This window comes from Suillus clintonianus, assembly GCF_016758775.1.
Source record: "Suillus clintonianus strain FC179 chromosome Unknown DEU56scaffold_107, whole genome shotgun sequence".
In the NCBI taxonomy this organism is placed as follows: domain Eukaryota; kingdom Fungi; phylum Basidiomycota; class Agaricomycetes; order Boletales; family Suillaceae; genus Suillus; species Suillus clintonianus.
Window position 1 is genome coordinate 96,865 of NW_024539331.1, and position 27,094 is coordinate 123,958.

Sequence of the window (27,094 nt, forward strand, 5' to 3'; positions counted from 1 at the left end):
GCAACGGAAGAGTGTCAAAAGCAGATTACTCACCCTATTATCGGTCCTTCACGGCAACGTTGCCATGTGGCATGGACCACGACAGCTGACTATAGGATCATGTGACTGGCAATTTTCTCTTCACTGATGCTCATTGCTCACAACATGTCGATTCTCGAGGGTCGTTCAAGCTTCCGATGGCACATCAAAGATTTACTTGTTGCTGGAGGCGGTGGCAACTTGCTTGGCATCAACTTTCGCGGGAAATCATTGATGACTAATCAACACGAGGTTGTCGTGCTGCAGTGCATCATTGGCAGTGTCCGGACATAGTACTGAACTCGAATCTGATTCTGTCCAGCGGCAATGTTACCATCAACTACAGTGCACCCATGTCTGCTTGTTTCAGAGATTCTGGTCAATATCTTTGCAGAGGTCAATGAACGCGATGAAGAGGAGGCAGCTAGGACCTTGGCTGCCCTATGTCGAACATGTCGGGCCTTTCAGGAGCCTGCCATGAAAGTCCTGTGGGCGCACCTGGGAACTTTAGTCCCTTTAATCAGATGCATTCCTTGCGTCAAGACTATTAAGAGTAAAGGAAAAACACATGATGATCTCCCGACTTTGGTGAGCCTTCGAAGTTCACTGACCTTACTGGGCGTCATCTGAGTATCGCACGCAGGCCCTCGAAAGAGAGATGTCCTCTGCAGACTGGGAGATATTCCTTTCGCACTCGCGCCTTGTGCTTACTTGTGGTTATTATGTTTCAAGAAGAGACAAACATCCTGTCCTCAACTCGCCTTCACATGATATCGGCACAGACATCTTGCGTGCACTATCATCCCCTCCACCTTCCTCCGTCACTTTCCCTCACCTGAGGAAGATTAGGTGGACTGACTCGCGGGAAGAGTCCATCCGATTTTTCCGCCTAATACTGACACCTGCTCTCGAATTCCTTGATATGTCATCTATAACTAACCCAGTCTACTCTGTCATAATCCCTTCCATCAGCGATGCCTGTCCGTCCCTAAGGATCATGCATCTTCCCAAGTGGTCCTTTCTTCACCTCCCTGACATGTTCGACAAGTGGTCAAATCTTGCTTACGTGACATCCGGGCCCCTTGCAGATGCTACTATCCAGTCGCTTGGCCGGCTGGCACATCTTGCAAGTATGGATATCTGTCTCCACAAGTTGCATGACATAAAGTCACTTGTTGATAATCCTGGGTTTTCTACCCTGCGCCGGCTCGTGCTTCGTGCGTACAATATCAACCTTGTCACAGCTTTCATGCGGCAAGTCAAAACTGTTCATCTCCGCGAAGTGAAGTGCTATCTACCACACGGCACAACCGCAGCGGGTATACAGGAATGGATAACAATCCTTCTGGATCGGTGCTTGCCAAGAAGGCTAGAGATTCTGGAGATCGAAGACTACGCTGATGCTGGCGCTGATTTCCCAGATCAATTCACGCTCACCCCTGACACGCTTCGGCTCTTGTCCCGCTTTCGCGGACTCACAACATTGGACCTCGCTACTGCATGTACATACTCGTTGGACGATACCACGTTGACGCAGCTGGCCATTTGTTGGCCCAGTATGCAAAGTATTGCACTGGGAACCCATTGGGGTTGGAGGCAACAGAGTGACGTCACTCTGAAAGGTTTGCTATCTTTAGTGCGACACTGTCCTCAGCTAGAAAGCATCGGCCTCGTGATGAACGCTGTAACTACAGATATCACATCTCAGAGGCCTGGGGGCGGAGTTCGAAGGCCCAAAGTTACGAGTCTAAATGTAGGAGACTCAAGAGTCGGTGACCCGCTCGCAGTCGCTGCGTTCCTGTCGGACGTTTTCCCACGTTTGCTGTCAGTTGACGCGTTTAATCATTTGGGGGGTAGGCGGAGACCGATACCTGCTGCGAAGGAGCACGAAGAAAAGTGGAAAGAAGTGGAAAGGCTTTTACCTGCATTTTCCAAAGTTCGCGCCCAGGAGCACCCTCCTGTGGGACCAAGAAGGAAGGCCTTCTTTCTTGAGGAGTTGTATCTCGCTTGAAGAACATCGAAAACTGTGGAGTATTCATGAGGTAAAGGTACGTGATACCTGGCAATGACGGCTATAGAAAACCTGACCGTGGCCACCAGTGAAGGGCATCCGTTCTTTACCATATGCACGTGTGCACATGTTGCAAATTTCGGGGTAATTACTGATCATGATGCATGGTACTTATCCTGCCAGCATTCTTATTATAATGTACCCGATCCATATCACACCTTTTGATTGGACACTCGTGGTCAACGTTGACTTCTGTGGTGTACTGGCGCTATATCCGTGACCTTCCTGTTTCAGATAGCTATAGCATGCACACTGCTTCGAAGTTCGGAGTCAATCTATTCTTATTCTGTGATGTACACCTCGTTTGAAGGGGCTACTGCTGGGATCTGCATACTCACGCCTCAGGTAGTAATTTTCCACGATCCCCTTGTTGATTGTACTCTTCAGATGGCTAAGCGCTAAGCTGTGATGAGCTGTATGCATCATGATCACGGCGAATGCCAGGTGAGAAGCAATTCATTACATCAGAATACCTGTGACGACCTCTGTAGATTATCGACACAATTCCACAAGGATATGATGCACTTGACGGCATTAGGTCATATGCGTTTCGACACGTGTGGTCGCATCACGAGTTACTATGCCGTCCAAACGTTCGAGAGAGAGGACACAGGCTTAGCATATGGTACAAGAGCTTGGTGCTCACGGCACTCTATTTCTGGCCAGCATGCCATATGTATATAAGCAAAGAAGTTGTGCCAGTATTCCAACGCCAGGTCAAACTGTTCAAGTCGAGGCAAAGCCACGATGATGTCCATTGTTGCTATCCTCCTGGTTGCCGCCGCCGCCGCTGTCCAGGCATTTCCGTCTCTCAGCGCGCGACAGAGTATTATGGCTTTGACGACGTCACAGATAGATTCCTTCACCCCGTATACCTATTACGCCAGCGCAGGGTACTGCACGAATGTACAGACACTCGCATGGAACTGTGGCAGTGAGTGATCACACGCGCCTACAGCCTGGGCTGATGATTGATCGATGATCTTGAACAGCCAATTGTAACGCCAATCCGGGATTCAAACCGGTTGCCTCCGGAGGTAACGGAGACTCAGTGCAGTACTGTGAGTTTGATTAAGCTATAAATGTCGTGTCGAGTTGTGATCTCAATGGCTGAAACCAACAGGGTTTGTTGGATATGACCCAACTTTGGATACGGTGATCGTCTCTCATCAGGGCACGAACCCCTCGGAAATGCAAGTTGCCTTGTCTAGTTCATAGAGACTTTGTACTGATGCACGTTCGGCAGTTTGCCTCTCATCACTGATGCCGACTTCTTTTTGACCTCCCTGGATCCGACGTTGTTCCCGGGCATCAGCTCGAACATTGAGGTTCACAACGGCTTCAAAGACGATCAGGCCAGGTGGGTACATGATTCTGCATGGATGGCTGTACTAGCACTGAGCTCGTGATTTACAAAGTACTGCCACTGATGTTCTTGCCGCCGTCGAATCCGCCATGTCCACCTACGGCACCACGTCGGTTACCTTGGTTGGTCACTCCCTTGGTATGGTTCATTTCTCGTGCTGGATCATTAGGTCTTGTATTTATCAGGATATTCGCAGGTGCCGCGATCACCCTACTTGATTCTGTATATCTTCCTCTCTGGCTTCCTGAGGGAACCACTTTCCAGACCATTGGTTATGGCCTTCCTCGTGTATGATGCTTCCCAGGTCTTGTCGCCGCTCAACTGAAAATATGTTTCTTTCCAAAATAGGTTGGGAACCAAGCATTTGCTGATTATGTCGATGCACACGTCCATCTCACGCACATCAACAATAAAGAGGACCCAATACCCATCTGTCCCGGTATGTTCATGGGCTTTGTACACCCCGCAGGCGAGGTGCACATTGAGGACTCTGCTGAATGGGCTGCATGCTCTGGTTAGTATATGCATCATATGGTCTGATGACGGAGTACTGAATAGCTGGGCACTAGGACAAGACAACCCGAGCACTCAGTGCATTGTTGGTGATGTCCCCGAGATCTGGGATGGTACGTATTATTGTGGTACTGATTGATTGCGCTACTGATAGGGTCGTGCAGGTAACGAGTCTGACCACGATGGTCCTTATAATGGCATCGAGATGGGCTGCTGAACTGGCGCAACTTAACCTGAAGATACCCCTTCTGCTATGTATACTACTTGGAGTTGTAATTTTCTGGTGTTCGGACTTCGTTGGGTAATTAGGGTGCAATATATATTAGCTCTGCACACGAGAGAGTCGACTTCACTTCAGGTCAAGTCACAAGTGCGTAGGGCCGCTGGGAAAGCGCGCACATGCATGGACAATACACAACTGACCGTGATCATCATTTGAGCCTGAAAAATGGTATTGAATCAACTAGAGCATTTGTCATTGCCCTCAATCGTGAAAACTATAGTCATCCTAGGTAACCACCACGGCAAGGGAAGGAATGAGAGTAATATATTCCGCTCTCTGCTTGGATAATGTTGAGGCTGTCGTCACTTCATCGCCGAAAGTCAGGGACTCCAGGTGACAGTTTGATCATGCCAAAAATGTATTCAGCTCCTCATGAGGTCACCTTTTCTCTGTGATGCAAGCTTCAAGCTCACGTAAATTAGCGAGTGTGAGTGCATTAAAGAAGCCGGTGATTCTTGTCGGACTCAGTTTACGTGTGTGGGACAAAACATTTGCAAGGATTGAAGATTCCTGTGCGTCAATGGCTAGTTGGGGCTATATGATACATGATACATCTCCTTCCCTCGTCCATAGTTACAGAGGAGAGGTTTGGAGCTAGCTGGAGCAATCGGAGAAGTATATTTGGTTGACATATAGTGATCGCGACAATTGTCCGGTGGAGCCATGCGGTATTGGAAGAAGATCAGTGGTCGAAGTCAGGCGAGCAGAACATGAACTCCCTCCCCTTACTTCGAGACTGCGCAGGGTGGCCCGGGATGATGGTCGTAAGAAATACGGTGCATTGACTCTCCTATTGAATTCGGGGGTCCACCAGCATACGGTAAGCTCCTAAAGTGCTGGAAGGTCGTTGAACAATTCTTTAGCTATGACAGCATAACAAGATTGATACGAAGAGACGGATTTGATTTGTGTAAGGCTGAAGCCCCTCGTGTGAGCTCATGGGGTGGATAACCTTGTCCTGCTTCAAGTTTTTGACGAGGTGCTGGCGATCGGTGAAGATGGCATAGTCCTGTGCACGCGACAAATAGGTCGGTATTAGAGTATGATGTTTGAAGATCTGGCGCATCATAAATATGGCGTCAGATAAGTCGAAATAGACGTACAATTGCTTGTGCTAGCGACTGCGTCAAACTGAAACGATGGTCTATTAGTATGTGCAGACAGTGCTGTCGGCATTAGGCCAGCCTACAACGACAATAAAAGGAATTTTGTTTTTAAAAAAAAAGTGCAGACACGAGAGCCCGACCCTCGTTCGCGGGAGTGATCATGATAACGCGGCACTTACAATATTTTGTTTGTTCAAGTTTGCTAGCACTTCTAGCATCTAACTTAGTGGCTGCAGTGGGACTCCTGGGAATCTTTGAGGAGTGGATTTGAACGTTGCGAACGACACTTCAGGACCTTCAAGCTTCAATCCGCCTGCTGCCAGTAGTGCTACGATGAACGAGGCTAGAAGCTGCAATGCCGCGGAATCTGCATCACAAAGCTAAAATTAACATCAACAACCAATTCATTTCATCCACCACCACCCCCGTGATCTTCGTATCTCAATATGAATATGCACCATGCCTAAATATGATGTGCACTTGCTTTGTGAGTACTGTAGTGCCTCGAGTCTTACTTTTTCATAGAATAGCATTCAGGCTGCCGGAACGCGCTGGCGAGCAGGTACGATTTATTAGTACCGTCACCATGTGTTTCAGATTCTTGTAACGCTCAGCCAGACTTAGTATTGTCATCCCTCGGTTATTTTTCTTTCACGGAAAAATCCAACGCCATATTGCCTTGCTCGACAGAAAGATATCAAGGCGCTTTATGCGTGATACATCTTCCTATACCTGCCATTAGCCAAATCCACCTGCGGACTGGCAATCGGAAATTGATATGTTGCGCGAGACCGTTGCAATCCATCTACTACAGGGCCTTCCAAAAATCCTGGATAGGAAATGCGTAGTCAAGTGCGTGCAACTTTTTTTATCCATACAGCTTGGCAAGTTGGCATGTATTCTAGCGCCAATGTACGAAATCCCGAAGGCGCAAGAAGGCAATATCGGCCATTCTCATGACACTCAGCGGTCTTTCAGATCCATCACTTTGTCATCTGGGTATCAAGCGCGCGTCATGTTGATACTTCATTGTTTCCACCTCCAACCCGTGTCATTGCTGGCTCCGGGAACATGTAGTGTCCGCGATGTACTTGCCAATGACCAAATTTGTCTAGCTGCCAGTTACCCCTGCTTGCGTCTACGGCGCCAGCTTAGTGAGCTATGCATGCCATGCAGATATAAAAGAAAGAGGTATGGTGCAGCTCATTATTCAACAAGTCCTACTGATATTTTATCCTATACAACACTCGTACCCAAATTCCAACAGTAATGTCTAGTAATGAACGTGACCGTACGTCCTCCCTTCATTTGTTCAACATGCAGGACGTGTTCGCTCATTGACCTCCAGACCCACGCACGAGGTTGAACAACGAATTACAGTTGATTTATGGTTCCGATGCGGCTAAGCATGTCAGATGGGAAGACTTTGCACGAGGCCCTCCCAACAATCTAACATGGTATTCGACCGTTTACAGTACGTTTGACAGCTGGAAGATTCAGAGACGCGCATACTAACCAATACGACATACAGTCGATGATATGAAATACGGTGACGGTACAGCCCGCACCAAAGATGATGCTAAAGACAAGGCCGCAGATAAGGCTTGTAATGACTTGAGACGTGAAAGGCTTGGCCAATGAGCTGCAGCAATCAAGCGTGTGGCGAATGCAGTACAGATATGCCTTCATACGTTTTTATAACCATCATACAGTCGTAATGCAGCGTTGTCTGTACTAGTAGAGTAGTGCGCCTGTATGCAAGTTAATAGATCTTCTTTCATCCTTGGTTCGTTCTTCGACGTGCTCCTATGGTCACGTCAGTAGTGCAGAAGGTGCGGTGATGAGTCCATGATGATGTGGCATGGGGTCTGCCTCACATCCTGAGCACTAGTCTGCTTCCACTCAACTTCCACTTCCACTTCTAATAAACAATAGTCACTCCATGGCATCACCGAAATCGACCATCATCATGATGTATTGTGAAGTACTAGTATAACAACCTATTCTCCTGCTTCAAGTCGTTCACATATGCAATGTGCTTCAATTAGCGACCACTTCGCCAACATATAATTCGGAACGTCCCCACAAGTGATTGATTATAACATCGGTGTGAACACAACGGTGTACGCCCATCAGACTGTATTTTTCGCGCGGCTCCCCAGACTACTCCTAACTTGAACGCACTTGCTGTCACGTCGACGAACCATTGATGCCAACCCATTTGACCCCAGGATCTCGAGCTCCGGCTCCATCGCTCCCCACCGCGGCAGTGATACATGCACTCGCATTGCTGCTATAGGAATAAACAGTGTCATAAAATATGAGCCGCAGACGTTGTCATCTACCAGCCTTCGAAATCTGTGACACTCCACATACTAGTCGCAGCCAAAATGTCACTGTGATCCGAATAAATATCTCACACATTCTCCGGCATAGGCAAATATTTCGACGCCTATATGATCCGCAGCGAATCTACAACTCGACCCATGCGGAGGGCAATGTCATGGGCCTCGAGCATCCCGACAACGTCCTGATCGGCGCTGTAATGCATCCAGCGTAAAGTTGCCGGGGTGCGGTTCTGAACTGCCCGAACCGGTTCCAAACCGTGAACCGCACCATCGGTGCAGTGCGGTTATGGTTAGGTTCGACTGATGCACGCTGGGAGAGGTTCGTGGTTCGGGCACTGAGCATTTTATGTGAACCATAGGGAACCTGTTCGAACCGTAACCGCACCATATGTACTAGTAAATAATCACCTTGAGAAAGAGGAATCTTGATGTCTGTTTTGGTCGTGCAGCCGGCAAAAATTCAACAAAAATCAAACAAAAATACAAAGTACTATTCAACTGCATGCAGCCAGTGTGATACACTTCAAAATGCCTCTGCAACTCGAAGCTCCAGCACTCAATCCTGATGGATCCCTAAAAAATGCCGAAGAGATGGAATGGGTTCACTCTCCTACTAGTGAACCTGCATCATTGACTCTCAAAATACCAGCGAGGAATAAACCACCCTCACCAACCCCATTCAAAATCATATCCTCAACCCCTGCTGACTTCACAAATCCCCGAAAACGAAAAGCTGACAATTCCACACCTGCAGTAATTTCCGATCCAACGTCAACTCGCCCAAAAGGGCAGGTTGGTGCCAATACAAAGTCGAAGAAGGCTGCGACTGTCGCAAAGCCACCGGCGATTGCACGGGTGAAGCAAAACGGGATTCATCGCACGGGGTCATCCACATCGGTTGAAAATGAGACCGCTGATGACACAGCATCCGAGCGGAACGAGCCAGTCAAGAAAAAACGAAAAAGAGGTGATGGTGCTGCCGATATCCTGACCATCTTCAAGCTCATCGACGATGATGATCCTTCGCAAGGTTATCTTTGTGAGCCTTGTGTGTGAGTACCGAACCCATGTTTCATACTTGTGGGAAACTCACTTGACTTGGACTAGCGAGCTTCGTGAAGCCAATCCGAAAAAGCACAGCAAACTGCAAACTATCTTCAAAGGCAACAACACTGCTATGCGTACTCACATTCAACGTATGGGCATGTCTCACTATCGTCGATACCGGGAGAAGTGTGTGCAGCAAAACATTGACATGGATGAACGATGTATTCCACAAGAAGAATTGGACCGCTTGGAAGGCACGGCAACCGATACATAAATCACACACAATTCATTTTGAATTGTCGGGTCTGATGTAACTTTGTTTGATAGGCAACACAGCATTCTGAACTTCACGGAGACTATGAAACCTATGATGGCGCCTCAGTATACTAATGATGGTCTACAAGAGCATATTATTCGATTCGTTCTAGAGACTGATCAGGTGCGTGAATAAATACATAATCCACCTATCAGCATTGAAAATATCTGCCTAGGCACTATCAATTGTTGACCATAAGTCGTTTCGTGAACTTCTCGCTTACAACAGCCGGAACAAAACCAAAGACACGGATATCCCACATCGGACAAAAATCACCACCTGTGTTCTCGAACGTGCCGATGAAATTCAAAAGGATCTTGCTAAGGAACTCCAGGAATCTCCTGGCTGTGTTTCACTTACTTTCGATGGGTGGACGTCAAAGATAATGACATCATATCTCGCTGTAACAGGGCATTGGATGACAAGAGAATGGCAGCTGCGTTCCGAATTACTATCTTTTTCAGAGGTTTCAGGTAGTCATACTGGCGAGAATCTCGGCGAGGAATTATACGATGTTTTGGATAAGTTCGGCATCTCTGATAAGGTTGATTCAATTTTTATACTGTGCTGTGTGTTGCTAATCTGTGTCATGGTGTATATTAGGTACAGAACATCACAGCTGACAATGTTTCTGTCAACGACAAAAGTTTGCGTGTCTTGGGCAAGAAATTAAGGGATGAGTCACATGACTTTAATGCAACAGCGCAGCGTTCGCAGTTCGTACCATCGAAATCTTATAATTGTTTTTACAAGACTAAATGTTGGTGATAGCTGCTTCTCGCATGCTGTGGCCCTTGCTGAGGGCGCATTTTTGACCAAGCTATCTCCCAGCATCAAGAAAAAGAATTCAGCAGGAATGGATGAAGACGTCCCTGTGATCCCACCTCCTTCAGATGACATATCCATGGGTGAGATTGATGCCAGTGCTGACGATGAAGACACGGAAGATGGAATTGAGGCTCTTATCCGAGAGGCTGACACTGCATGTGCAAACCTACCTGCTGGTTCAGAGCAGGTAAAAGTAGTTTCAGGACTTCTACTGAAGGTTCGAGGTTTCATTGCAAAGGTAGTAGTACCTGGACAACTATCGAGGGCAGCTATTAACTCATAAATTCAGGTTCGACGGTCCCCGCAAGCCAAAAAGTACTTCAAGAAGTGCTGTGAAGATGCACTCGATCAAGAGCTCGAGCTTCTGCCATACTGTAAGACTCGATGGGGCTCATGGAATGGTGTTATAGCTCGAATGCTATTACTCAAGAAAGTAAGTCAGACTTATTTTCATTCAGCTTTCACACTCACGTTCAATTGTTTCACTGGCAGGCCGTCAAAATATTTATCAACACTGCAGACGATTCGGATGATGTACCCAATGTCGACAAAAACCAGCGGAAGTATGCAAGTTATCGTGTGTCAGACACGGAATGGGATCTCCTCACTATGATCCGGAAGGTGTTAGCTGTATGTATTTTCGTGTATCAAACACTGGAAGGTCACATTGACATAGTATATCTTAGGCAGCAGCTGATGTACAAGAAGCCTTCTCGGCTGAATACTATCCAACTGTCTGGCGAATTCTTCCGCTTTACGAGGACTTCATCGTCCGGTGGCAAACATTCTCCAAAGACCCTAAGATGGCAGTGCTTCGACATGCTATTCACGCAGGTATCACGAACCTCGAAAAGTACTACAATAAGACCGACAATTCCCCTGCGCACATTGTTTCTATGTGTTCGTTGAAACACCACTTATGTTGACTTCGAGGCTGATTGGTATTTTATTCTAGATCTCAATCCCTGCATCAAGGACGAATATTTCAATGTTGCATGGACCGAAGAAGGCCAACGACAAGCTCTCGCTGTTATGGAAAAAGTGGTATGTGTTGACTTCTGTGAAAACTTCACATTCGACATCAGATCTAATGTCAGTTTTTAGTTCGATAAGTACTGCCGAAAACACTGCGCGGAAATCACTACTACTCGTGATGATCATTTACCAACAACAGAGCCCGGTAGCTCTGAGTCGAGCAATAGTTTTGGCAGTTTGATGAGCAGGGTTACTGAAGGTCGGCGTGCCCGCGAAAAGCTCATAACTAAGGATTCTCGCGCAGAACTCAAATCTTACATCGAGGAGCCACTCGTTGTCAACGACCAACGGGCATCTCCAGAGCACCAGGCGGAGCATATCTTCGAGTGGTGGAAGGCCAATGTCACGCGATACCCGATTCTCAGTCGCATGGCCCTTGACTACCTCCCTATCCAAGGCTCCTCTGTGCCTTGCGAGCGTGCATTTTCGGATGCTGGGCTGACAGATACCAAACGCCGTGCACGTTTACTTCCAGCAAACTTTGGTGACATTCAAATTGTAAAGAATAAGTACAAGAAGGAGCGGAGGCATCACGAAGCTGAGATGGAAGCCAAGGACGCTGCGCGGAGACAACGTTGGCTCGACGACGCTGTCGACGAAGTGCAGTTGGGTGCGAAATAGCTCTAATACCTATTTTTTTCAATTTTGGTAGTAGAAAAAGTTCGAACCGGTTCGCACCTGAACAGCACCATATAGGACCGGTTCTTGACCGAACCGTTGGCTAATGTTCGTGTTCGATGGCCTTGAGATATCATGAACAGGTTCGTGTTCGGGTTCGGGCTGTCATACCTCGAACCGGTCTTGAACCGCACCCCGGCAACTTTAATCCAGCGTGAATGAGGGATTTTTTGATTGGCTGCATGCGTTTTCATCTGTGAAAACTGTTCGGGTATTTCCGAATTGTGCAATGCAGCTCCGACGTTGACGAGCGTGAAATCGTAATATTTTCCTTGGCGGAAGTGCGCGTATATGTTCAGTGCCCATAAAAGCGCGAACGCAACGGTAGCCAAGATGACGTGTGGGAGTGACGACGCGAAGATGAGTTGCATTCTCGACACTCGAGCCGGGACATAAGCAGTGCCTAGGCCACCCGTGATGTATGCTGAGGACCGAGGCGTCTCAGTTTTTACCAATGCCCTGCAGAATGTGCGCATGAAGGATAAAAAAACTCACCCTTCGCCGCAGCTTGTACTATTTGAGTGTACCCTTGTGTAAGGTTCTTGAGGGGCACTGGTTGAAGTGTTATTGTTACGCCCAGTTTGCTGAGATCGATAGCGTTCATCTGAGCATCCGAAAAGAGGAAATTGACTTGTGTTTCTGACCCGAGGCCGAACCATGCTGATGTCTGAGGGCCTGAGTCTGAGGATAGGACGGACGTCGCTATGCTTAACATAAAGGAGGTTTGCGTGTGGTCCAAGTTTCCTTGCCTTGGGTAAGCTTTCCCTTCTGGGAGTGGCTGGACCTCGAATATGAAGGACCCTTGTGTGCGCACCTCGCGCGTTTCGATGACGATGTTGGGCTTACACACGAGGAACGCGAGTTCGTAAGTGTTATTTGGCGCAGTAAACTGCAGAGTCGGTATGTCTGTAAAGTCTGGGTAGATGTTGATCTGGTTTCCTGTGCAACCTTCGGTACAAGCAATGACGGCAAAAGTCGTCGAGCCGTCAGACGGCAGTGTGTGAGTGGTATGATTTTTGACATATATAGTTGGATCCAACACGTAAATCCGTGTTACATATTTGGATTTATACACCGCTGTTATGGCTTTAGTCATGACAGGTTTCAATGTGAAAAGAACATACGGAAAAGGCTGCTTGGAACGGAAATATCAAGATCGAGACCCAAGAGGTATGCAGTAACAGCCGTGGAGGCTACGCTGGAACTATTCATCGCTTTTGATGATGAAGACTTGGTAAGATTGACAGCATTTGCCCATGTGCAAAAAGGATCGAGTCCAACTACGTCACTTAACCATCTTGCACTTGTCGAAGCTTGGATGCTGGTCGGCATTGGCGTGAGATAAGCCGCGTGTTTATCAAGTGACTTGCTCGATATGGTGTACGCATATGACATGCCCAGTGCCATTTCTGCCCACGCTATAGAAGCGGGATACCCAGGGGAAACGGCTTGCTTCATAGACGGAATAGTTTGTTCGGATGCAGTGGGTCTATCATGGAGCAAAATCATCGTAAATAGTTGACCCTATTGAAAATTGGTTCCCTACCTGTAAAAGCTCAAAGGCGGAACAGCACCAACAAGAAATGCTTGGATATCTCCATCGGCCAGAACGGGCTGAATACTCACTGCGGAAGATCGTTAACAGTCTGCCACAAAGGCAAGATAATTCTACCTACAAGCGGCAGGTGCAAGCGCCGATGCAACCCACGCAATACCTGCTGCAACAAAGGCAGTGACGAAATACCGAGAACATTGTTTGTGTATGATGAGCATGATAGTCTCAATAGTTCCACAGGAAGGGTTGGAAATGGAATTGATTGCAGACAGAGGAATGCCTTGGGGACGTCTGCGAAGGACTCTGAAGAATTCTTCGCTCTTGTCATAAAGACTTGTCAAAACCCGAAACAAAACGAGCAAGTAAGCGCCTTACTTTCAAGCTGGAAAGCAGATCATACACAGGATAGAGAGAAATGCTGACGATAATGATGCTGATCGTTGTTAAACCGGATTTGACAATGGCTCCACAAGTCATGAGTATTGGGCCAAGATATCGCAATCAAGATTTCATACCAAGCCAGGTGTCGTCAAGTTCATCGTACAACCCTTTTCCCTTGAAGCGAACCACTCGATATTGAACCGTATAGCAAAAAGTCAGATATGCAATGGTGATGAAAGGAACAATGAAGGTTTTCGTAAGTTGCCAGGTGCCTTTGAGCACAATGTCCCTGTGGCTCTTGGTGGGGCTCTGGCGAAATAGTTGCGGGCGAATTGGGTTCTGGAAATGGCTCGCACCAGACGTCTCTTGGTGGTGATAAAACGGTTCTTCGTCGGGTAAGAGAGAAAATCTGGAGTTTTGAGGGTCTGACATGGTCTCTTGATGACCAGATAGAGAGTGACGGGGTGAAGAATGTGAGTGGAACCCATCCAAGGGCATCAATGGTAAGTTATCCACGGAATTCGGGTTTGGGAGACGCTGATCGTTGTGTATCATGACAGTCGATACCAGAGGAACTGCTGTGGAGGCGAAGTACGATGAGACCTGATATTGCCGCCAATTTGGTGTCAATATGCCATTCTGCTTGATTTGATTTATAGCAAAATCAAGAATGATGTCTTGGCCATGTCAAAACCTACAGATAACGGTCTATGAATACAAGGTTACCATACAAACAGTTCTTGAGACACATGCAAGAAAGCGCATGCTCAAAACACAGATCTTTATGTGCAAGTGTGAATGTGAATGCAAATGATTTCAAATGATAAAACAGACCTGAAATTTGCATGTTCATCCGCGGGCATGGGGGTCAACTGCATCGACAGGCACAAAAAGGCTCACAAGCCTTGATACGACGAGTCGTAAACAATACTCTTGGCATCAATTCATGAAGTGGAGAACAAAAAAATGCCGACATTGTTCCTCATTTGTGCGCCAGTGGCTCCCACAGAGGTTTCCTACTTGAATGTGAGTCGTGAATAGCAGGTACTTAGCTATAGGCAGCACCGATGGTTTGCCGGTGCGTTCAGGTGACATTATGGGACGGTCGAAAGAAAACGCTCTTGCAAAATGTATCGTGTCACGGTGCAAATCGTGTGAATTTTAAGGTTGATTTCAACAACTTTGTCAGGCCCCCACCAAATGGCTGGCCCATCGGGTATGTGAAGACTTCATCAATACACACTGGAGTGGGCAGACGTCCATCAAGCCCGAGCAAGACACAGGAGTTTGGGAGGTTAGGCCTCCTACCTGGTGGGAGATCAGGTATGAATCTGTCACCTGGTCCTTTGACACACAACACTCTCCTGCCCCCCGTCTTGATTCCTCTCTACCTTCTTCACGCTTGTCATTGAGGCGTCTCCCGCAGTTCTTGTCCGACGTTCAGTCGCGCAAGGCCTCCAAGACCAGAGTCATCATGGACCAGATGAGAGCCACTCCCGTATCGAAGCCCACTCTCGCCAGAACCTTCCACATCACTCAGTGACGCGGGAGACAAAAAGAGTCCCAGCTCCGCACAAGGCGGTGACCGCGACTCTGATCCAGACTCACCCTTCAGCCCCGGAAACCACACCACACCAGGGAGAAACGGGTGGATGGAGCTCCCGTCACCTACGTTCAATGTCAAAGCACTGGTTTCCAGCAGCGCTGCACGCTCGTCGTTCCCTATGACATCCTCATTTCCAGACATGCCCTTTCACATACAATCTTCCGCGCCGCCTGGACCCTTCTATCACCTCCCGCGCGCACCGGGGTATCCATGCTCGTACTACGTCTCAGCCCGCGCTCCGCCGCCGCCACCACCACCGACCTCATGGGTCCCAATCGCTGCTCCCACCTACGCAAACAGCATGTATGCGCGGCCCGTCGTGTGGTGATAGCGCCCATGTTATGTAGATTGTTGTTGTTCGTTGTTTCGCAATCACTGTATGTAGCACCACCCCTGTCTTTTATCGTATGTATTGGAGGCGACATGACGGACTATGGGGACTTGTCTGCTGTAATTGACTGTTATGTTCTTGTACTCTATGTACGTGTCCGGTGTGCGTCTGGTATCTTGGATTACCTAGTGTTGTCTGTAGACTGTATGCGAGTGGTGTAATGAAAAGGCGCTACCATTAAGAACGAGGCGGTCGTGTTGAGGGAGGATTCCAAACGAGAGTTGCAATGCGTTGAAGCTTAAGACGAGGGACAAATGGCAACACTCAGAAAGCTTGGCGGGACAAGAGATGTGGAACTGCATTGACATGATAAACTACTCGTAGAAGATGAAAAGTCGCGGAAAGCGCGCTCGTCCTGCCTCCTTGACATTTCATTCATATAAACATGAACGAAAGGTTAAGGAGGCAGGACGAGGCGAGTGGAATGAAGCGAAAAAAAGTGGGATGTGGGAGGTCTAAAATCTAGACAAGTTACTATAGTAAATTAATGAATTCGAAAAGGAACGAAATGAAAAAACATCGCAGGTATGATGGTATAGCTAAGCTTCTACACAGCCATATGAGGCTCCCATACGGCGATGATCAGTACTGCAATCAGATGAAGGGCGGTGGAGATGCATGCCAGCAATGTCGGGATGGCTATGGTGCTGTACAGCGCCGTCCACTTGATCTTTGATGGGATAAATCCTGCCGGAATGAGATTAGAAAATAATTTAACATTGCCAAAAGTATTTGCTCACCCGCACCTCGCGCGTCGTTACATGTCTATTCGACAATGGAAAACAATCAAGAAAACCGCAGTTGGCCTGAATATAAATATCAATAACAAATTTTAACAAATTAAAGAACATACTCTCTAGCATCAGATGCGCCGACATTTCCCGGAGTACGTGACTCCTTCCGCGCTTCTTCGGTCGTGATTGCGTGTTGTACTTGGGCGAAATTCGTCCGAGTTAGGAACTATTGGACTGAGAAATAGCACGGCCAACAGTGAGGACAGGTACGCTGATCAAACTTCTGGACTCACCGCGAATGAAGCCTTAAAAAGCAAGCTTCCTATACTCCATACCACCGACGTGATCGACTGTGCATTTCCGCACTCGAGTCTGGGACAGTGGGTATTCTCCAGCGACGACAGCGGCGTTCAGTTCGTTGGTGACGGGAACAAGGTAGAAGGTGACACGGGTTCCCACCATTGTGATGCAGGGTATAGTCATTGTGTGAAGTGGATTGAGACCCATGTCGTGACGACAGTCGTTGTTCCGCTGATATGTCGCGATTGCTTGCGCGATCATTTGTGGTTCTCGTTGCGCGTGACCAGAATCGGCCCGCCGTCTGGGTGCGTCTCTGTGTGTGTCTCGTGGTCTGCATATGAAATCCCTGACACGACAGGGTTTGTGTTGTTGCTAGCTTAAAGATAATATGAGCCGCGTATGACCACTCTCTGTGGAACGGACGTCAGGAACTCTGCTAATACATCCGAGCTCTATGTTGACGCTGCAATCACTCCTAAACACCGGTTAACCCCGCCTGCCACCTGATCTAGGGGCAAACTCCAACACTGATACTGCAACTTGCTATGCAACTAAAGTGCCATAATGTTACTAATGCGTGTTCAAACAGAACAGTATTACCGTTGTGCAACTTGATGAGATGAAGCGCCCAATTTGAGTTGTATGCCCAACTGTTTGAAGAAAAGAACTCAAATCCTGTTGCCAAAACAACTTGGTGCTTGTCCAATCCTTCAACATATTACGCCATGTCCAGTCTTCTGACTGACGGAGTGTATAAAATCGAAAATATTGGCAGGGGTCTCATGCTGGATTTGAAAGGCTTGCAAGAAGGCACTACGATCGAAGGCCATTCTGACAACGGTTCCGTAGCCCAACAGGTATGTGTGCCCCCATTCGATGAATGGCTCTTACATTATATATCTTGCACAGTGGATTATCACCGACCAAAGCCAGCCGGGTTTCACGTTCAGCCGTCAAACTGTCACCATTCAGTCAACAGTGGCGGGTCCAACGGGCATGGATTCTTTGCTGCAGAAATACAGGTAAGCTGGACCGGAATGTCATTCTGTCTTCGATCTACTCCTTTTTGACAGATGCTACTTGCAGGATTCTGGTGAAAGAGTTCTATATACCATGAAGAAGTGTTTTGTCAATGTACTTGGTGCTTCAGATGATGGCTTCAGGTCGGCATTCATATCAGTACTGGATTCCATATCCAACGTTGAAATGCATACAGTGTTTACTACGAGAATAATAACTTGGTATTGGCTATTCCTAGCAGAACTCAGCCGGAAGTATGTTGACTTTCTCAGTTCAACAATATGCAGGATTGTGTGCTGACGAAATTCGAAATATAGGTGAAATTGGAGAATTTCACAGCAGGCAATGCTCGGCAAATGTGGCGATTTATACGTGTCGAGTCCTAGTAGGCCCCAGTACTGTAGGAACCCTTCGCAGTGTTTCTGCTCGCCTGCAGCCTGCCACCCATCTCGAATAGCCGTATTTTCACAGTTGTGCTCAGCTCATTTGTTTCGTAGCTTCATATATATATCTGGACCCGATCAGGAGACAGCTGAGGCAGCAAGGAAATTTTGCAACAAACCGAGCCTCTAAAACTTATCCGCCACCATCCCAGCAAATATCTACTAATCCGTTTCTAGAAAGCTGCTGCAGGCCGCAGGCTTCATCACACAACCAGGAATCGTTCGGGCATGTTATCGGTGCATGTTAATTCTATATGCATGGACGAGTGAATGGACAATGAGGGAACGGTTCCTATTGGAAGGTAAAAGTGACGGTGTATGCTAGTGGAGAATATCCGAATAGATTGATCAGCGAGTCCTCGATGACATGTGGTAGGCCCAACTATCAGAAGTTTGCTCACTTTAACAGTTTCACTAGGTCTTACTCAGACGCTGTGGTCCACGAGCTTAGTATACAACGCGCGCACTAGCGGTAGATTCGAAGAGGGGAGCCATTTTTCTGTCTCGGTAACACAAATCCATTCACAGTACAGGACAAGTCAAACAACGACTGTCACCTGTTTTCTGAATGATGACCGTTGAAAATATGTGGTGACAAGAAAATCAGCGTCAAGAACGATGAACATTGAGAACAGATGATGCTTGCAGTATGATAGCGCTCTTAGTCTCCCATAGTCACTGACAGTGCAAGGAAGACCGTCACAGCAGAGCCTGCGGCTTGGCGTAACCCTTTTCCATGACCAATTTTTCTAAACAGCAGATCAGATGATACTGAATTGTATATAACATACCGTAGGATCTAGACGGAATCACTAAAAATGTGCATACACCGTGACAAGCGTGGAGTAATTTAATTACCGACCTGGAAATGTGCGTAGACATAAACACTACATCTTGAAAAATCAAAGATTGAGTTCAAGGAACTTCGAACGGGCGACACAATCGCAGGTGCAGGCAGATTTAGAAGAAACTGAAAGAATGATGACCAACATCGAAAAAAGACAATTGTGCGCCTGGCGAAATCGGACATCGGAGAAACATGTGACTGCGATCCCAGACTAACAGTGGGGTGCGCAACCCCAGTGAAAATCGACAAGAAACAGGCCGATACGTAACGATATACGTCGAGGAAATTTGAGGCTGTCAATTTTATTGCTACGTTTCGAGGTGTTTCGAAAAAACGGCACTTTTCGAGACGGAAAAAGAAAGACATTGAGAAAAAATTTAGACGTTTAGATATGATTCTCGCTGTGTTTAGACCTACCGATACACATTTACATACGAATTATCACTCGATTTGATCCAAAAACACATCGATATACATCTAATGCACACAAATAAGATTTATCTATAGGTATCGCTAGGGTTAGGGTGGTATCGCTATCATTAGGTAGGGTATCGCTGCTCGCTGCGCCTCGTCCGCCATCCCGCCCGCCATCCTGCCTGCCCACCATCCTGCCATGCGCCATGTAGTCATCGTGGTTGTCGTCTACACGAACCAGTCCTGAGGAAGCCGGCCATAGGACACGTGGTCAGTACATGCGATGAGATGTAGTGAACAGTGCTCACCTCCATCACCAGCTCTTCTGCGACGCGATTTTGCATTGACGGCACAATCCACGCGTCCGGGTCAAGTCCGTCAGGAATCGGCACACTAGCTTGTGCAATAGATGAGATAGGGTTGAGCTCGTGCGATGAGAAGAGTGGTTGGATGAGGTAAAGACTCGTTGGAAAATGATATTGACGGCTCTCTTGAGGTCTTTAGCCGCGGTTCATGAGGCGAGAGACAACCAAACTAATAAGAGTAAGCAGGGCTCGTAAGAAAAGCAAGAAAGATCCATACCAACTTGACGATTTCAATGAGCATCCAGTTGTTAGACGATGTGGTTAGGAGATGGAAGAGCTGTGGGGCAAGCGGAAGGCAGTCTTGGGGGCCCCGCCGGGCGAGCTCGCACAAGACACTTACAGTCACGCAGACCACACCTGGGTGTATGCCTTGGTTAAACAGGCAGTTTGATCTCGTCTAGCTTGGGTTGACCTGGATCAGAATCTTCCAGCTCTGCTCTCTTGCATATGTGGGGTCGGGAGTGGTTGAGCATACCGACCGAATCAAGACTGAGGTCGCGTGCAAGGTCTGCAGTCATAATTAGAAGAAATGCCGTTTAGCGTGACTGCGACGTCTGCAAGCGTTGAACTTAGATCCTAGATGTAGTTCAAAGTCACAGTTAGGAAATCAACTTGTGGTAACTGGTTGTCGTGTTGTACTAGAAACACAACTTGAAGGGAGTGATTGTGTCGAGCGGGGGTCGCGGCGGGGACGAATGACATGGTGGGCGGAGGAGAAGATGCATGTGGTTCAACTGCACAGTCTGCACCAACTCGGATACTATGATAAAGTTAGCATATGTGCAGATGCAGAAGTTGTGCAATATGCACATGCACATTAATGAATGCATATGCAAAGTTTGTCAAAAGTTCGTTGCAAAGTACGCAAACAAGCTTACATTTTTACCTTTGCAAAGGTTTCTTGCATTTTACACAAAATCAGAGTTTTGCCGTCTCGAATTTCTTAGATTTCTATCTATCTCAATTTGTAGTTAGACGTATATTGCTATCTATCTACCTCATTCTTGTCGATTTTCACTGGGGCGCAACGCCCGCAGGGCGTTCGTGCCGCTTAGATAATTTTCCCATCAGCAAGTTGCACAAACACAAGTGACCCAGTGATGTTTCTGTGTCTCACAACTCTCGCATGCAACATATGAACACAAAAATTTGCAAATACCTTCCTTAGGTACTTTATCAGCTGCATGCAAATTTTCATAATGTTTGGTGGAGTTGTTGTGGTGTTATAGGTCAAGAGATCTCGAGGAGTACTGGAGATAGCTGATCAAATAGATTAAAGATATGATTGTGGCTGAAGATTATAGTGGTGAAATGCCCTACTTTCGAGCTTGCAACGTGTTTTCCAACACAACTACACCAAAAGCGAAAGACGTGTAAGAGAGAAAGTTTTAGAGGAGACCTTACTCTAGGCTTTCTTGAAAACAGATTTTTATTTTCTGATCTTTAAGCCATACAAACAGGTCACTTTAGGTCATTTTTGTCACTGTTCGTGCATTTAAGAAGCCAAATTTCAACATATGTGCAATCCCTTACAACAAAATACAGAACAGGGTCTCCTCTACAACTTCCTCTCTTACATGTCTCTCGCTTTTGTTGGAGCACGTGAGCTCGTGCCGTTGAGCGACGCGACAAGCGGAGTTGATTATTAGGAATACTGACGCATATAGTCAACGTTTTCCCGCTCTTATCCCTCAGTTCGTTCCACTACGACTGAGGGTAAGTTTGGTTCATTTATATCCGTACCGCCAGACACTTACGAGTACATATAGTCTCTAACTGTGTCTAGGTACATTAATCAAGTTCGTTCCACTACGACTGAGGTCTCTAACTGTGTCTAGTCTCTATAGGTTATGAGCCCTGCGCTCTCGTAAATAATCGAGAACGCGGAAACCTCTAGGCACTATCGAGCCCGCCGAGATTTAACTTAGATTAAACTCGCAGGAACATCCACGCCGAGGGCGTGCGACGAATTACGTCGAGAATCAACAACGACCCTAAAAGGGCGTTAATATATCTTTCTTCGGAGAAGGACCCCCTGCGGATCTGACGCCGCTAGCCATCATAAATACCTCGAGGGTAAAACAAGACAATCCGTCCGACTCTCTCCACCTCCCCATCAACATGGCCCCTACCACATCCACCAAAACTGGACCCCATACCCGCGCTCATAGCTCCGGCGCTAAGAACAAATCTGGCATCGTCCCATCCGCGCAAGCTGCTATCACCTCCATCACCTTGAGCCAGACCGATCTTGAAAAGATCGAGGTCCTTGATCGCAGCAAGAATAACTGGGGCGTTTGGTCAGACAAAATGCAGAACTACCTCCTGCTCAAACACGGGGGCGCATACATCCTCGGAATCATGTCACGTCCAAACCCCATCCTTGACCCCAGCGGGGCCGGCCTTTTTGACCTCAACAATCTTTGTATAGTCGCCGCCCTTCGCACTCGTTCAAGCACCGAAGAGCAGGAGTTCTTACGCGGTCACACCGATGCGTACGTTGCCTGGGAAGCCCTTAAATCTCGTCATGAGCAGGTTGGGCCCATTGCCCAAATCCTGCTCATCCAACAGGTTCTTTCCCTGCGCTATCGTCGCCGTGAGCGCCTCTCAGGAGTCAGTACTCAACTCAGCGACTTGGTTCGTCGCATCTATGCCGTTGGCCTTCCCTCCGAAGATGACTTCCTCGTCATCATGATGCTCAACGCTATGTCTGAGGAACTCCCGCATGTCCGCAATCACGTGGCAGACACCCTCACCATCAGCTCGTCCACGGCTTCCTACGGTCCTTCGCACATTCGAGCTCGTCTCGATGTAGAGCAGCAGCTGATTGACTCCGAGTCGGCTAAGACTTCCACAGATCTTGCCCTCGTTGCTGCAAAAGGAGGCCCGTCCGGTCGCCCCTCCTGTACCAACTGCGGTAAATCAGGGCATCCCGTCAAGGACTGTTTCGGCAAGGGTGGTGCCATGGAAGGCAAGCGAGACGAGGTACTCGAACGCAAGAGAGCGGCACGTGAGGCTAACAAGGGAACTTCGTCCTCCTCTCGCGCACCCTCCAAACCAGCCGCTGCCACTGGCAAGCCTGGAGGCCTTCGTTATGATACTGGTGGTAGGGCTTACCTTCTGGATAGCGAGACACGTCAAGCTATCTACGTTGCCACTGATCAGGCTCCCGACTCCACCTCTGAACCTGAAAGTCGCGAGTTCGCTGGTCTCGCCAGTGATACTATAACCCCCGCCTTTATACGCGAACTCTCTGCGGTCGATGACCACGAGTACACCACACTCTTGGCTGCTGTTGAGCCTCTCCAGACTAGCCTCGACTGGCGTCAATGCTCCCGCGCGGTAGACTTTGCAGGCCTGACTTACAAGGCTCCCAACCAGCGCAATAAAACTATCGTCGACCCCTCTATAATTCCATTCTTCTTGGACAGCGGAGCATCCGTTCACATCAGCAACTGCGAGACCGACTTCTTTCATTTGCGACCTATCCCTCCCCGTGTCGTTAATGGCATGGGTGGATCATCCATCCAGGCAATTGGCATTGGTACACTTCGTCTTGTCGTCGCCAAAGGGATTCATATCACCTTGGACCAAGTCCTATTCATCCCGGCGGCCACTGTTCGCCTCATTTCCGTATCATCCCTTTGTGCCGCTCATCACTGTATCGCGTCATTCGACGCTACCAATTGCTGGGTCCAGGCCCGCAGTGGAGCACGCATGCTATCTGGCATCTTGACGTCTCGCCGCCTCTATGCGTTATCTGGGGGGCAGTTATCAGCTGAACATGCTTATGTGTCCCAACAGCTACCCACTCTCCAAACATGGCATCGCCGTCTCGGCCATGCGAATTATCACGCCGTATATGACTTGGCACGTTCCAACAATGCCACCGGTATGCCTATCACTCTCTCTACGGAACCCCCCAAATGTGACGCATGTATTCTTGGCAAGCAGACAAGAACTAGCGTCCCAAAGGTCCGAGTTGGAGATAGAGCTACCAGAAAGCTGGGGATTGTGCACGTAGACTTGATGGAGCACCCCGATACTGTATCTGCATCCGGTAACAAATATGTTATGGACATCATCGATGATTACTCGTCTTACGCCTGGTCGATCCCTCTCGCTGCTAAGTCTGACGCTTTCCCTCATCTTCAGGCTTGGGAATGCGCGCGCGAGCTCGAAACCAACCTCAAAGTCGGTGTCTATCGATCCGACAACGGCGAATTGAAGTCTGAGGCCATGCGAGAGTGGCTCCTCTCGCGTGGTACTCAACATCAATTTACCGCGCCATACACATCCGCTCAGAATGGTAGAGTAGAGCGCCTCCACCGCACACTGATGGGTAAGGCTCGTTCCATGCGCACTGCTTGCAACGTCCCCATCAATCGATGGGATGAATTTGTGCTTACCGCGTGCTACCTCACGAATCGTACACCAGTCTCTTCGCAAGCAGGTCATACTCCATTTGAACGTTGGGAAGGCACCAAACCAGATTTGTCACATCTACGCGAAATAGGCTGTCGGGTATTTGTGCTGATTCAGAACCACCACAATCCAAAGGTTTACGACCGTTCTGTCGAATGTATACTGATTGGGTACTCGCCTAACTCGAAAGCCTATCGATGTTTTCATCGTGCATCGCAGAAGGTCTTTACATCCTTCCATGTGTCGTTCATTGAGTCACATCAGCTTGGCTCCCCCCCTCCACCTTCTGTCAATCTGCCTGATACTGATACTATACAGTGTGCAGCTAACACTCCCACACGCTCTGTTACCATTGAGGAAGTACCGGACATAGATCGACCACAGCCTTTACCACTCCCACCTCTACCGGCTCAGCCTCGACGTTCCAATCGCACGCCAATCCCCTCTGAACGACAATGCGCCCTGGACGGTAAACCTTACCTCTCCACGACACAGCGTGCGGTACTGGATTCGCTCGCGTCGGCCGAACGCTTAAAGGCTCTATCACCCACTCCTCTATCAGAAGAAGACGCCCTGGCCGCAATCGTTTCGGCAGACGAACTTGCGCACCTTGCTGACCTTTTCTCAGCCATGCCCGACCACCTCGAACACGAATTCGCCGACGATCCTACCACATATGCAGAAGCCATGGCATCTGACAATGCACGCGATTGGACCAAGGCACTCCAGGAGGAGTTCAACTCACTACGTGAACTAGGCGTCTACAAACTCGTCCCTCGATCATCCATCCCTCCCGGTCGTAAAGTTATGCGAGGCCGCCCAATTTTTAAGCTGAAACGTGATCAAGACAGCAAACCAGTTAGATTCAAAGCATGATACGTTTGCCGCGGGTACTCAGCGGTATGGGGACAAGATTATACTAAAACATCTGCTCCTACAGCCCGACTAGAGTCTTTCCGCATCCTCACGCATATCGGCGCTGCTCTCGACTGGGAAATAGATCAACTCGACATCAAAACCGCGTTTCTTCACAGACTTCTCGAATCCGACGAACTCTGCTACATGGAGCAACCGGAGGGTTTCGTCGAACAAGGGAAGGAGGACTGGGTCTGGGAACTACAGAAAGGTCTCTACGGGATGAAACAAGGTGGACTCGTCTGGAATCGCACCATGAACGACGCTATGCTGTCCTGGGGATTCCGCCGACTGAAATGCGAGCACTGTATCTACTATCGGCGCACTGACGCCGGCATTCTCCTTGTCGCAGTCCATGTGGACGATTTCCTCACTGTTGGAAGCACTAAGAAAGCCATCTCGACCTTCAAAGACCAGCTTCGTACGAAATGGACAGTATCCGACCTTGGTGAAGCACGCTTTTGTCTCGGGATCGCACTCAACAGAAACCGACTTAATCGCACCATTCAACTGTCGCAGACGGCGCTCATCAATCGCGTCATCACGCAATTTGGTCTCAGGGACGCTGTACCCGTGTCCACCCCAATGGAACCAGGACTTCACCTATCTCGTCGCACTCACACCCCTTCCAATGATTCTGAACGAGACCTTATGTCGCGAACGCCATACAGGTCACTCGTCGGTTCTTTGATGTATCTCGCGATTGGCACACGACCCGACATAGCGCATGCCGTCCAACAACTATGTCGACATCTAGACTGCTACATCAGGAAATCAACCCGAAATTGATATGACCAGACAGGATTGGTAACCAAAACTCATTATGACACGTCATTTTTTAACCTTAGATAAATTTATTATGGTGTAACACATAGGTAAAATGAGATAAGACTATGCCAGAGAAATACCATCTTGGCGTGCATCTTGTAAGCAAACAACAGTGAGATAACTGCATGGCTGCAGGTCATCACATGTCTAGTAGAATTATAATCCACTGTGACATTTTTTAAACAGTGAGATATATCTTATCTGAATTGTATAGAAGGTGCAAGAACTACAATTGTGACAGCCTGCTTGCACGTCATTTTTTAACCTTAGATAAATTTACTATGGTGTAACACATAGGTAAAATGACCGGAGAAATCTAGTAGAATTATAATCCACTGTGACATTTTTTTAAAAGTGAGATATAGCTTAGCTGAATTGCATAGAAGGTGCAAGAACTACAATCGTGACAGCCTGCTTGTCTGGCCACTGCCAACATGGCCGAGCATTTACAGTAGACTTAGGCGTCCTATAGATACTAGCTTGCGCTCGCCGCATACTGCATAGTGCCGACTGAAAGGGAATCACTTGTAAGTATAATGTATAATTGATTAGAACTCCTAGCTACACATAAATCGTGACAAGCAGCACACACGACTCGAAAGTATTTACATCTGAATATAAGCCGCGAAGCCCCTTGTACATCCTGTGCGCCAAACTCCCAGCATCGACGAAATGAAAACAATAACTATTGGTCTATAGAAACGCTAAGGCACAAGCACATCAACGTTCTTATCACATATTCCACGACAGTATCTCAACACGTACATGGACCGCAGCCCACGTGTGCGAGGTGTGAGTCGTTACGACCTTGTGCAACGCCGCGTGCCTTGACGCTTTCTCCTCCTCCGAAATCACCAACCCGCGGTTCATGGCAGCCGCTACATCCCGCTCACAACACATCTGTCAATCATCCGAAGATTTTCGAAATGAACAGACACTACGCACTCCAAGATCCCAAGGATTCACTTGCAGCGCATCAGCCATATGCTGACTGATACCCATAAACTCGCTCAAAACGAAGGAAGAGCTCTTCGTGCGCTCTTGCGCGATCACGAACTCCATGGAGGTCGTGTTCATTCCGTCCGTGGCGGGTGTAGCTGTAGGTTTGGAAACAGATGAGGTTGGCGCCTAGCATTCCGTCAAGGATGTCTTTGCGGCCTAGGGAGGTGCGTTAGGTTAGTGTGCTGATTAGGGTGATCGAGGAAGGAATGTAGACGTGTGGGGAATGGGGGAGGACGTACGCGGTAAACACCTAAACACC

General features: G+C 48.1%; 8 protein-coding genes across 8 annotated transcripts; 6 read left to right on the forward strand and 2 right to left on the reverse strand.

Annotated features, from left to right (window-relative positions):
- The first annotated feature begins 159 nt into the window (after positions 1 to 159).
- On the forward strand, positions 160 to 2,368 carry DEU56DRAFT_829664 (uncharacterized protein). The gene is made up of 4 exons (XM_041354491.1): positions 160 to 270; positions 341 to 606; positions 662 to 2,066; positions 2,119 to 2,368. The coding sequence occupies exons 2-3, from the start codon at positions 346 to 348 to the stop codon at positions 2,027 to 2,029; spliced, it is 1,629 nt and encodes a 542-aa protein (XP_041203649.1). The 5' UTR covers positions 160 to 270; positions 341 to 345; the 3' UTR covers positions 2,030 to 2,066; positions 2,119 to 2,368.
- A 9-nt stretch (positions 2,369 to 2,377) lies between these two features.
- DEU56DRAFT_829665 (Alpha/Beta hydrolase protein) lies at positions 2,378 to 4,279 on the forward strand. The gene is made up of 9 exons (XM_041354492.1): positions 2,378 to 3,023; positions 3,082 to 3,150; positions 3,213 to 3,282; positions 3,336 to 3,449; positions 3,508 to 3,593; positions 3,652 to 3,743; positions 3,804 to 3,969; positions 4,025 to 4,081; positions 4,133 to 4,279. Exons 1-9 carry the CDS (start codon positions 2,837 to 2,839, stop codon positions 4,183 to 4,185), a joined length of 894 nt encoding a protein of 297 aa, XP_041203650.1. The 5' UTR covers positions 2,378 to 2,836; the 3' UTR covers positions 4,186 to 4,279.
- A 2,330-nt stretch (positions 4,280 to 6,609) lies between these two features.
- On the forward strand, positions 6,610 to 7,111 carry DEU56DRAFT_49703 (uncharacterized protein). Its single transcript, XM_041346504.1, has 3 exons — positions 6,610 to 6,648; positions 6,706 to 6,831; positions 6,889 to 7,111. The coding sequence occupies exons 1-3, from the start codon at positions 6,627 to 6,629 to the stop codon at positions 6,996 to 6,998; spliced, it is 258 nt and encodes an 85-aa protein (XP_041203651.1). The 5' UTR covers positions 6,610 to 6,626; the 3' UTR covers positions 6,999 to 7,111.
- A 2,696-nt stretch (positions 7,112 to 9,807) lies between these two features.
- DEU56DRAFT_49781 (uncharacterized protein) lies at positions 9,808 to 10,910 on the forward strand. The gene is made up of 4 exons (XM_041346508.1): positions 9,808 to 10,113; positions 10,186 to 10,329; positions 10,389 to 10,526; positions 10,583 to 10,910. The coding sequence occupies exons 1-4, from the start codon at positions 9,925 to 9,927 to the stop codon at positions 10,820 to 10,822; spliced, it is 711 nt and encodes a 236-aa protein (XP_041203652.1). The 5' UTR covers positions 9,808 to 9,924; the 3' UTR covers positions 10,823 to 10,910.
- Positions 10,911 to 11,401: 491 nt separating this feature from the next.
- Positions 11,402 to 14,265, reverse strand: DEU56DRAFT_49736 (uncharacterized protein). The gene is made up of 8 exons (XM_041346505.1): positions 13,680 to 14,265; positions 13,540 to 13,628; positions 13,286 to 13,484; positions 13,156 to 13,234; positions 12,734 to 13,098; positions 12,105 to 12,686; positions 11,610 to 12,033; positions 11,402 to 11,561 (listed from the first exon to the last, which is right to left on the reverse strand). The coding sequence occupies exons 1-8, from the start codon at positions 14,098 to 14,100 to the stop codon at positions 11,555 to 11,557; spliced, it is 2,166 nt and encodes a 721-aa protein (XP_041203653.1). The 5' UTR covers positions 14,101 to 14,265; the 3' UTR covers positions 11,402 to 11,554.
- A 246-nt stretch (positions 14,266 to 14,511) lies between these two features.
- DEU56DRAFT_917446 (uncharacterized protein) lies at positions 14,512 to 15,479 on the forward strand (the record flags this gene model as incomplete). Its single annotated transcript, XM_041357986.1, has 4 exons — positions 14,512 to 14,571; positions 14,634 to 14,675; positions 14,735 to 15,043; positions 15,105 to 15,479. The coding sequence occupies 4 exons, from the start codon at positions 14,512 to 14,514 to the stop codon at positions 15,477 to 15,479; spliced, it is 786 nt and encodes a 261-aa protein (XP_041203654.1).
- A 1,103-nt stretch (positions 15,480 to 16,582) lies between these two features.
- On the reverse strand, positions 16,583 to 16,846 carry DEU56DRAFT_745352 (uncharacterized protein; the record flags this gene model as incomplete). The annotated part of the gene is made up of 1 exon (XM_041349141.1): positions 16,583 to 16,846. A coding segment is annotated over one exon (264 nt), but the record flags the coding sequence as incomplete, so codon positions are not given.
- Positions 16,847 to 17,301: 455 nt separating this feature from the next.
- Positions 17,302 to 17,982, forward strand: DEU56DRAFT_917447 (uncharacterized protein; the record flags this gene model as incomplete). The annotated part of the gene is made up of 5 exons (XM_041357987.1): positions 17,302 to 17,433; positions 17,486 to 17,598; positions 17,650 to 17,739; positions 17,793 to 17,850; positions 17,914 to 17,982. The coding sequence occupies 5 exons, from the start codon at positions 17,302 to 17,304 to the stop codon at positions 17,980 to 17,982; spliced, it is 462 nt and encodes a 153-aa protein (XP_041203656.1).
- Positions 17,983 to 27,094: the final 9,112 nt, after the last annotated feature.

Excerpts from the sequence above, each read along its gene's own strand:
- DEU56DRAFT_829664 (XM_041354491.1), top strand. The coding sequence starts at position 346 with ATGTTACCATCAACTACAGTGCACCCATGTCTGCTTGTTTCAGAGATT. Across the intron at positions 607-661 it reads ATGATGATCTCCCGACTTTG|GCCCTCGAAAGAGAGATGTC; the intron begins GTGAGCCTTCGA and ends TATCGCACGCAG.
- DEU56DRAFT_49703 (XM_041346504.1), top strand. The coding sequence starts at position 6,627 with ATGTCTAGTAATGAACGTGACC. Across the intron at positions 6,649-6,705 it reads GTCTAGTAATGAACGTGACC|ACCCACGCACGAGGTTGAAC; the intron begins GTACGTCCTCCC and ends ATTGACCTCCAG. Across the intron at positions 6,832-6,888 it reads ATGGTATTCGACCGTTTACA|TCGATGATATGAAATACGGT; the intron begins GTACGTTTGACA and ends TACGACATACAG.
- DEU56DRAFT_49781 (XM_041346508.1), top strand. The coding sequence starts at position 9,925 with ATGGATGAAGACGTCCCTGTGATCCCACCTCCTTCAGATGACATATCC. Across the intron at positions 10,114-10,185 it reads TTTCAGGACTTCTACTGAAG|GTTCGACGGTCCCCGCAAGC; the intron begins GTTCGAGGTTTC and ends TCATAAATTCAG. Across the intron at positions 10,527-10,582 it reads TGATCCGGAAGGTGTTAGCT|GCAGCAGCTGATGTACAAGA; the intron begins GTATGTATTTTC and ends AGTATATCTTAG.
- DEU56DRAFT_829665 (XM_041354492.1), top strand. The coding sequence starts at position 2,837 with ATGATGTCCATTGTTGCTATCCTCCTGGTTGCCGCCGCCGCCGCTGTC. Across the intron at positions 3,151-3,212 it reads CGGAGACTCAGTGCAGTACT|GGTTTGTTGGATATGACCCA; the intron begins GTGAGTTTGATT and ends TGAAACCAACAG. Across the intron at positions 3,283-3,335 it reads GGCACGAACCCCTCGGAAAT|TTTGCCTCTCATCACTGATG; the intron begins GCAAGTTGCCTT and ends CACGTTCGGCAG.
- DEU56DRAFT_49736 (XM_041346505.1), bottom strand. The coding sequence starts at position 14,100 with ATGATACACAACGATCAGCGTCTCCCAAACCCGAATTCCGTGGATAAC. Across the intron at positions 13,099-13,155 it reads CCGCCTTTGAGCTTTTACAG|ACCCACTGCATCCGAACAAA; the intron begins GTAGGGAACCAA and ends GCTCCATGATAG. Across the intron at positions 12,034-12,104 it reads AGTACAAGCTGCGGCGAAGG|CATACATCACGGGTGGCCTA; the intron begins GTGAGTTTTTTT and ends CTCGGTCCTCAG.